This window comes from Dermacentor silvarum, chromosome 4 (genome assembly GCF_013339745.2).
Source record: "Dermacentor silvarum isolate Dsil-2018 chromosome 4, BIME_Dsil_1.4, whole genome shotgun sequence".
NCBI lineage: Eukaryota > Metazoa > Arthropoda > Arachnida > Ixodida > Ixodidae > Dermacentor > Dermacentor silvarum.
The window spans coordinates 222972109-222982692 of NC_051157.2; the positions used below are offsets into that span (position 1 = coordinate 222972109).

General features: G+C 47.9%; 1 protein-coding gene across 1 annotated transcript; it reads left to right on the plus strand.

Annotated features, from left to right (window-relative positions):
* Positions 1-340: 340 nt before the first annotated feature.
* Positions 341-961, plus strand: LOC119449295 (uncharacterized). The gene has a single exon (XM_037712468.1). The coding sequence runs from the start codon at positions 341-343 to the stop codon at positions 959-961; it is 621 nt and encodes a 206-aa protein (XP_037568396.1).
* The last annotated feature ends 9623 nt before the right edge of the window (positions 962-10584 follow it).

Sequence of the window (10584 nt, forward strand, 5' to 3'; positions counted from 1 at the left end):
AATGGCTGAGCACTGGATGTTCTTGAAAGACTGGATACAAGATGGCTGTGCACTGGCTCTATGGTTGAACTACATTGGATTCTACAATTGTTGGAACATGCGCGACAAAGAAGAGGGCGAAGCTCGTGCTTGGGACCACGCGCAACAGCAGCTAACCCACGGAGTCTTTTCACGGTTTATTCATAATAAACCCTTTTCCTATGAAACGGGAGGCTTGATTCCTTCAAGTGGTGCCGAAACTCGTCGGAACAGCGAACTACATCGATGGTACCAAGGTAATCGCCTTCCTGCCTACCGATTCATCGTACCGACCTTTGGCTGCTCATCGCGGAGTCCAACCATGGAAGCGCTCAAGCTCAAGCGCAAAGCCGAGAGATCGCAGCTAACGCGGCTTATTAACGACATCGAATCAACGCTTAGCCAAGACAGTGTTACGGAAGAGGAGCTTTGCATCCTTATCGAACGCCTCGATCATCTTCACACCGACTTGAGGGCAACTGATTCCGACATTGTACCTCTGCTCTCTACCACGGAAGCTGAAGCAGAGTTTGATCGGGTTGTCGATTACAATGATCGAGCCACAGCGACGTCCGCGAAGCTCAAATACCGTATACGTCAGATTCATGAATCACTCAAGCGTACGTCATCGTCGACGTCAAACGAACCCGTTCAACGCACGCTGCAACCCGGTGTTCATCTTCCGAAGATCGAACTTATAAAGTTCAATGGTCGACCATCAATGTGGCGGCCTTTTTTGGAACAGTTCAACCAAGTGATCCACAAAAACGGTGGCCTCACCGACGTCGACAAGTTCACCTATCTACGCTCAGTCTTGAGCGGCGACGCGGCATTGGCGATCGCGGGACTTCCAGCAACTGCGAGCTGCTACAGTGATGCCCTGGACATTCCAAAGCGGCGCTTTGCTAAGGACGACTTGATCATTCAGGATCACATGCAGTGACTCATCGACTTGCAACCCGTTCGATCCCCCAATGACCTTCGTGGCCTTCGAAGCCTCTACGACACTGTGCAGTCCCAGACACGTGCCCTCAAGACTCTCTGGATATCGGAAGATAATTATTGTTCAATGCTCTACCCCATTCTTCTGAAATCGCTTCCTCACGATATTGTCCTCGATTTCAACAAGACCATCGCACACCAGAGTTCTGAGGAAAGGGGAGGAGCTGGAAGCACTGGCGAACAAGCACAGCGCACCCAGCAACAGAAGGCGAGCATTAAGTCTTTGCTGCTTTTTATTCAAACAGAAATAGAGTCTCGAGAACGAACAGTCCTGCATGTTTCTGTATAAGAGGACGCGTTGAAGAGCAAAGATAAAGAGTTTCGCACTACCGCGACATCCACTTCGCGACCTTTATCCTTAATGAAACAGCCGTGCCATCAACGCTCAACCACAGAGTCTTTGACCTCATCCGCTAAACCCGTTCTTCAAAAAAGAACTGCTTTTTCTGCGATTCAACGACCCATTGTACAGAGCAGTGCGACTCAGCAATGCCTCTCGAGGAAAAGAAAAAACGCCTTCTAGGTGCACGTCGCTGCTTCCGTTGTACCCTGGAGCATCACGTAGCAAAAAATTGCATAAAGGTAAAATGTGGAAAGTGCAATCGGCGCCATGCGGAAACAATGTGTGACCCAAAGTTGATGAAATCGACCGCCGGACCCCAGACATTCCCTAAACAGGTACAACTCGAGATGACTGGAACTGGCACGTCCAAACGGCTCATATACCTACAAACAGCTGTTGCGTGGGCAGCCGGCCAGGATAGTAAAATGCTGGTTCGCGTTTTATTGGATGGAGGCAGCCAGCGCACTTTTGTGACCGAGCAATTGGCTGAGAAACTTAATTGTCAAGTTCTCGATCGCGAATGTCTTACAGTAGGACATTTTGGAGGGCATCATGACGAGAAGATTTTCTGAGGAGTGTTTATCACTCAGAGTTCAGTGCATAGTTGCAAGACACTGTTGATCGAAGCTCTCGTCACGACCACGATCTGCGACCAATCCAGTCCGCGACCGAGTGGAGACTTTACTGACAAGCTCGAGCACCAAGGTTATTACTTCACCGATAACAATCAAGCTGAAAGCCCAAAAGCTGTCGATGTCTTAATCGGCAGTGACTATTACTGGTCATTTGTCACGGGCAACGTACGGAATTTGGAGAACGGACTTAAAGCTGTCGAGACATCCTTAGGCTGGACTCTGCACGGACCAGTAGCCTCTTGTGCTACCGTAACACACTGCAACGAGACAATAGTACTGAAAGCGGCAGTGGAAGAATTTAAGATCACCACAGATAATTACTGGGACCTAGAAATTGTGGGGATTAAACCCGAGGGACATAACAAGACACAGGACGCAGACCCAGTTTTGGACTTCTTCAAAAGCACAGTCATGATGGAGAATCATGGCTACGTAGTTTCACTTCCATGGAAACCGAGAATTCTCAACCACAACAATCGAGAAAACGCACAGATGCGTTTAAATCAACTTCTTCGAAAGCTACGCCGATGCCCTCAGCTTCTGCAAGAATATGATGCTGCCATACGTAAATATGCCAACGATGGTGTAGCCGAGAAGGTCACTGACGATAATACAGAAAACCCAGTGTATTATATGCCACACCATGCAGTAATCCGCGAGGACCGTACTACAAGAGTAAGGGTGGTCTTCGATGCTTCTTCACATGAAAAAGGAGAGCTCTCGCTCAACGACAGCCTGTACTCCGGACCAAACCTCAATGCCGATCTCATAGGACTACTACTTGGCTTTAGAAAGCATCGCATTGCTTTAGTAGCAGACATCGAAAAAGCGTTTCTGCAAATAAGCATCACCAGCACAGACCGAGACGCTTTGCGCTACCTGTGGTTGGAGAAAGCACCCAAGCCAGATCAACCGTTGTCTAACGTTGGCATCTGGCGTATGACCAAAGTACCATTCGGCACGACCTGTAGTCTCTTTCTTTTGGCGGCGACCATCCGTCATCATCTGGATCAAGCGTCGTCTGCTTACCCCGAAACTGCAAAAAGGCTGTGGGGTTCCATATACGTTGATGACATTTTAACAGGAGCGGACTCCGTTGAAGAGGCGTCCAAACTGCGGTCAGAAGCCACCGAGATATTCGCAAGTGCCTCTATGAAGCTACACAAGTGGGCTTGAACGACCCACGCGTTCTTGGCGCAGAATCGACGCTACCTCCGGAGTTACCTCTCGGACAACTGACAGGAGTACTGAAAGTCCTGGGATTGGTATGGCATCCTGACACCGACGTACTGTCGTTTAGTCCGGGAAACGCTATAGAGTTTGTTCAACAAAGAACTGATACCAAGCGGTTCATGCTACAAACGACCTCTCGCCTATACGACCCTCTCGGTATGCTGACTCCTTTTACAATAAGGATGAAGATATGTTTTCAAAACCTTCGGAGAAAAGGCGTTGACTGGGAAGAACCTTTGCCACTGGACGCTCTACACGAATGGAAGAGTTGGTGCAATGAACTTCCACAGCTCTGTGACATTGAAATTCCTCGGTACTACCGACAGGGCGCACATGGGCTTGGCGACAAATACGCACTCCATTTTTTCGCTGACGCCAGTAAATCAGCCTACGGTGCCGTTTGCTACATTTGCACAGCAGGCAGTACGAACGACAAAAGCTCAACGATAGTCTTGTGCAAGTCCAGGGCGGCCCCAATGAAAGAGACAAGCCTTGCCAGACTCGAACTACTAGCCTGTCTCGTCTCAGAACGAATGTACGAGTTCGTGCGTCAAGAGCTATCCGAGGACTTTACATCAGTGCAGTTTTGGACTGACTCAATGATAGCACTGTAATGGATTACCGGCGATCCTAAGAGATGGAAAGACTTCATTCGCCATAGGGTAACGGAGATTCAGAGTAAAACGGACATCACATTGTGGAGACACTGCCCTGGAAAGCAAAATCCTGCTGATTTTTTGACAAGAGGAGTTTCGGCCCGTGAATTGACAACAAACTCAGCCTGGTGGACAGGACCCCATTGGCTTACTTTTGAAGAGAATGAATGGCCTTCACACCGTAGACCGAACTCAACCGATCTTCCACCGGGCGTTACGGAGAAGCGTACTCATCGGGTACCATGCTTGCAAGTCGCCATGCAAGCCGAACCACCAATTATAGATATTCACAACTACAGCTCTCTTACTCGACTACACCGTGTTACAGCTTGGATACTGCGATTTACTCGAAGTTGAAGCGGAAAAGTGTGTCCCGGGGAGCCCTGAATGCAGAAGAAGTACATTCTTCTTTCTGGGGTTTTACGTGCCAAAACCAGTTCTGATTATGAGGCACGCCGTAGTGGAGGGCTCCGGATTAATTTAGACCACCTGGGGTTCTTTAACGTGCACTACAACGCAAGCACACGGGCGTTTTTGCATTTCGCCTCCATCGAAATGCGGCCGCCGCGGCCGGGATTCGATCCCGCGACCTCGTGCTCAGCAGCGCAACGCCTTAGCTGACTGAGCCACCCCGGCGGGTGCAGAAGAAGTACAAGCCGGGGAACTATACTGAATAAAGAAGGTTCAAAGCTCAGCCTTTTCTCCTGAAACTGACCGCGTCTCCAAAGGAGCTCAACATATAAAGGATTCTATACTGCGGGACGTGACATGCTTCCTCGACAATGGAGTGCTTCGAGACGCAGGACGTCTACAATACAGTAAGAAATCATACGGTGAAAAACATCCAATCGTCTTACCAAAGAACCACTATTACTGCGAGCTCCTCATCATGCAGCACCATCGGCAACTTCTTCATGCAGGAGTTCGAGATGCACTTGTGCAAATAAGGGAAAGATGTTGGATATTATGAGGACGGCAGCTAGTCAAGAAGGTCATCAGAGGATGCATTGTGTGCCAACGCTACAACGTCAAAGCCTTCTCCGAAGTGACTGCACCGTTACCACCTGAAAGAGTAACCGCTTCGGAACCCTTTCAAGTAACATGACTAGATTTCGCCGGTCCCCTCTACGTTAAACATCCAAATGACTACGCCAAAGTGTATATTTGCCTGTTCACGTGCGCCGTGATTAGAGCTGTTCACCTCGAACTAGTAGAAGACATGACCGCCACAAGCTTTCTCAACGCTTTTCGACGCTTTGTGTCGCGGCGGGGACTTCCTTCTGTTATATATTCCGACAACGCCTTAGCATTCAAGAAGAGCAAGAGAGAGCTTTCGAGATTGTGGCAGCGATGAAGTTTGTAAGTTCATCGCGAACCATCACATAAAATGGAAATTTATCGCCGATCATGCACAGTGGTGGGGCGGTTTTTACGAGAGACTTATCAGGTCGGTCAAGCTGACGTTGAAAAAGTGCATCGGCAAGGGACATCTTACGGAGAAACAACTACAAACAACTTTAACTGAAGTAGAAGCTGTGATCAATTCCCGGCCAATCACATACGTTTATAGCGACTGTCGAGATCTGGAACCCCCCTCCCCGGCTCACTGTCTCATTGGAAAGCGAATATCTGCACTTCCCGACCTAACACGCGGCGAGATCACAGCCGATGGTCGCCATATACTACCTATGTGGGAACAACGAGAAAAAACTCGAAGAGCTTTCTGGGAACGTTGGTCCAAAGAATACCTCTCGGAGTTAAGAACAATGTCAAGCTCCAAGTCAACGACACCGTTCGACAGAATTAAGAAAGGTGACCTCGTCCTTCTACAAGATCCAAGCAAGCCCCGGCAACTATGGAGCATTGTTCGAATAGAGGAGCTTCATAAAGGAAGGGATGGCAAGACAAGAACCTGTACCTTGAGACTACCGGGCGGATCTACCGTTAAACGGGTAGTTCAACACCTGTACCCGCTGGAATCAAACTTTTTGTGAACTTCTGCGCGCGGGGCAGTAGTTGGAACAAGCGCGACAAAGAAGAGGACGAAGCTCGTGCTTGGGACCACGCGCAACAGCAGCTAACCCACGGAGTCGTTTCACGGTTTATTCATAATAAACCCTTTTCCTATGAAACGGGAGGCTTGATTTCCTTCAACAATGGCAAACTGTAAGGCCAATCTTGGCTCGAACAGTGGGTGGACCTTGGATCGGGTTGCACTTTGCCATGATGCCAGGATTGGGCCAAAATTCGTACCAATTTCTGCGAGCATTGGACCATGCTTGGCCCAGTGGTGTCGTGCTGCCTGGGTTGCTGCCCTAATAACTCATTGGTGTTCATTGCGGCACTTGTTAAAATACCTTATGGTCTGCCAAAGGAATCTGACAAAGTCACATGCGCATGTAAAAAACATTCGAGCATCTTTGTGTGACATACTGTCTTTTCAAAATTTTCATGCCATTTAGTTACGTGGTACACCCAGTATACCAACATTTTAGTTTTCTCGTCCAAATTGCATGGCAACACATGTTGATGCTTTGGAGTGCGCTCCTCTGCACCATGTGGAGTCGTGCTGAGCTGGCTCCTCGACATCATTTTCTCCTTGCAGCTGCCTTCTTGAGTTTTATAAAACGGGTGCCTGAAAACAGTGTGCGCGCAAATGAACACGAGGAAATATTGTGAAACCATCTAAAAACAGTCAAGCAAAAAGGTCATGACACTAAGAAGCCTTAGCATTAAGTATTTGCACTGCAATGCAAGTGAGACATGTAAATGACTGTAATAGTCAACTTCCAAACCAGTTTCAATTTTTTCACTTAAGAAAAGAAAAAAGAAAACTGACAGTTAGGCCTCAGTCCAGCACCAGTGTTACAAAAATTCTGAAAAATAAAAAATTGGTCATTGTTAGCACACTTCGTAAACGCATCCCCTCCTCGAGGGGAGAGAGCAGTGGTGGTATTGTCTGCATTTCATTTCTGACGTTATGAACAAACATAATTCCTGAAGAGAATTTGGGCTCTTTGGCTTATCTAAAGCAAAAGAAATCAGCCGCCGAAGTAAAGGGAACATAGCTAGTGGAGTTAAGAAAAGTATAACGACTACACTCGGCATACACAAGTGGCCAACAATAACGCAAATGTGGTGCTAGAAGAATGACGGGACATGACATGAAAAGGAGGTAAACCACCTTTAAAGAAACCCGTCAAACTTATGAGACCGAATTCTGTACGCTCTGCTTATGCTGCACTTGAAGTTGATTACGATATGAAGTGCTCAAATCTGCAGTCATTTAACTGAACAGTGAAGCATGTAGTTTTTATGTAACCTACCGAAAAGTAAAGAGTGCAAAGCTGTATGACAAATTCAGATGTGTCACAAACACCGCTTGTGACACATCCTTGGCGCGTGCCCACTGTGCCCCCCCCCCCCTCTGGTTATGTCACTGCTCAAGCCATAATTTGAGGATCCTATTTGCAGTAGCCATGACAATATGGTCATCTAGTTCAATGGATGTTACTGGGTGTGATTATAAGAAGGGGTAGCAAGCTTACCCACATTTCAAGAATGACAAGAAAGAGTTCACTGCGGCCTATATCTAAGCTTTCTAAAAGCATGAACTTATTTCCATTTATGAGGTACGCAGTGGGGTTCATTTTTGACGGACTCGACTCTTGCTGCAGTTTGAAATCTAGCATTTTACATTCTTGAAGACATGTAAAAGCTTCAGTTAGACCAACGTTATTAGTTTATTAGAGCAACTTATAGTTTGTGCATGACAAACGACTGGTAAACTGCAAGGTAACATTTTACTTTGATACTTCCATTTCTCCGCGAAAAATAACAAGATGGTAAATACATTTCAATCTGCCCTGCAATAGCAAAATGCACAGCTTACACTTAGATCCCACAGAGGAAGGTTGATTTAGCCGTTCATACGACATAACTTTTAAGTGCCAACTCATACTAGCAAATACACAGGCATATAGAAAACAATAAACGTGGAGACCGAGCCAATAGCAATAATGTAGAACGTCCCTGCCACTGAAATCCTTCAACAGTAGCCATTGTATTCGATTCCAGTGCATAACTCGCCGCTTGACCAGTCACCGAGTCTATACACAACGCGCCTGTTCACATTCGCACCGTGCTCGGAAACCGCGACACGAGAGACACAATCATACATAAATTCACACCGTTTCTTCCATTGGCAAAAAGCGGTGTACTATTCAGCCCAAAGTAACAATTCCCAATGCGTATTCAGGCAGTTTAACATTACGCGCCAAACTGACCGCACGCAACGTGCAGCTGTATGCCTGCGGCCACTTTCTAACAGGCGCTAGCGCTGCACGTAACATCACTGCCCGCAGATTACCCATGGGCGAAACACACTGTCAAGCGCGCGCCTTAATATAACGAAAGCATGCCGCCAACAAGCTGACGCCTTTTGCTATGTAACTCCTTAGTTAAACAGCGATCCGCACACCGTAGAGTGTAGGAGAGCCTCTGGGGAGACCGAAAGCGAGAGCGCCGGAATTATTGCGGCGCATCGCGGCTTGACAGCACAGCTGCTATGCGCTTGTTAGTTTTTAAAGGGTTACAATAAACTTGCTATAGCGTTAACTATACTGGTAATCATCCTACCGAATGTGCGTTGGCGATGCTTCAACCTAAATATAGCAAGTGTTAGTTTTATCTGAAGTGGTTGCTCGTGCGAGTTGCGATTTTTCGCGTCATGTTTTCTCTCTTTTGTTACCGTTGCGCTGTTCACCCTCGATAATGTATGTTTGTGCTACAGTTATTTTTGCAACGGAGAGTCGCTCATTGACAGGTGCGGTTGTATTTCCGGAATGATTGTTGCTCACACCTTAGAAACAAAAGCATTGTGAACATCAGGGCAGTCATAATTGCTTTATTGCACGTGCGTGAAAAAAGGATCACTGTGTTATTGGAATCACAGGCGCAGCACTTTGCTGGCCAGAGGTTTTTGAGCCAAGCGTATGAGACGCTCAACAGACATATTAACGTTTCCTGCTAGGTTGGCAAGAAGCGCTCGTAAGAGTGAGACCAGTGAGACCCTTGAATTTGATGCACAGCCGCTCGTTTATCAACGAAGAGACGCCAATTTCACCTGTTGAATGGCCTACATATTTCTGGAGCGTTGAGCGACAAGGGAGCGACAAGGGAGATTTCTGGAGCTTGCATGCTCATAACCTTTGTTGGAGCATGCCTTCCAAATTACACATTCCCTTAGAATGACGTCACTCTAGTGGGGCTTCGTTGAGAAACTGCGGACTTGGTTACTAACGAACTCGGCAGTCTTGTCACCTTGCGCAGCACCATTGAGCACCTTCATAAAACAGGCAATGTCCGTGTTATTTTCATAAAACAGTGCGCGCTGCTCAGCTTCATCCACTTTTTCTTGAAGCGCCTGCAGTGCTCCTTTCATACGAGCGATCTTCGCTTGGAAGCAGCGCGTTTTTTTTTTTAGATTCTTCTGTCAGTTTAACAAGGTCCTATGTAGTTTGACATGATGCATCTGAAAATTATGCAATTTCCACACACGTTGCATTCCCTAGTTTGGAGTTGTTGGGCGTCGTGGCTTCAGTGCTGTCACTTCACGAGCCGTTTTGGCTTATGACAGGCCTGTCTTTTGCAGCAGCATTGCCCGAGCATTAGGCACGCGACTGCGCATTATCGTCTTCTATTTCCAAGCGTAGCCGCTTTTTCCTTGGAGCAGGCGTGCTCCTCGTGCTCATGCAGCTTGGATAATCGGAAAATACTGTCGGCGCAGCCATTGGCAAAAGTATCCTCAACTTCTCGGTCTTCTTGTAGTCCTGCTCTGTAAAATGCAAGGCGCACACCAGGGACCTGTCATTCGGCTGCCATACTGTTCCCTTCCCGCCGGGTCCTTCACGGGAAATGTTTCACAGCCATGCTGCCCTGCGTTCTGCGTTAATGGGAAACTCGTGGTAGCGTATTTGCGGGTCCTTTGATGCATTCGTGGAACACAACGGCACACCACAGTTGCGCGGAATTTTGCCTAACGCATAAAATATCACACATGCGCAAACTGTCTTGCGTGACACTCAGTGCGAGCGATTCATGTGGAGAAAAATGTTCTCGCAGTTTCACCTGAAAGGCGAAGCCTCAATTGCCATAGCAAATTTGTAGAGAGCTATACGGAGTAATGATATTAGCTTTTTCAGCTGTATAAACTTGGACATGCAGCAGCACCCGCAACATGCAGAACTGTTGTGGACGCCGTCGGCGTTTTGCCCGCGTTCGCTCAATATGCGTGCGGCGTTGGTGACTGTTGCCGGAGCCTCTGATATAAATAGGCACTTGGTGCCGCAGCTAAACGTCGCCTCCCTTTCCTCTCCCTCCCCCCCCTCCCCCACGCCCTCTCGCGCGTCGGAAGAAGGCGCGTTTGCTCTACATATATGGTGATTGTAAAGGAGGAAAGAGACGCCTACTTCTGCAGCCCTTAAGCGAGCACGGCGCAGAACGCGCGTCTGTTCTCCGCCGTGCGTTAACTCCCCGTGAAAGCGCGCGCCCCTCGCGCCCTTTCACTCGCACATACAGCGTTCGGCGCGCCGCGACGATTTCATCTCCGTTGACGTCATACGGAACCTCACGGCGACGGCGAAGACGACGGCGACGCCGACGGCATAAGTCTGCTTTTGAGTGTCCATATAATTTG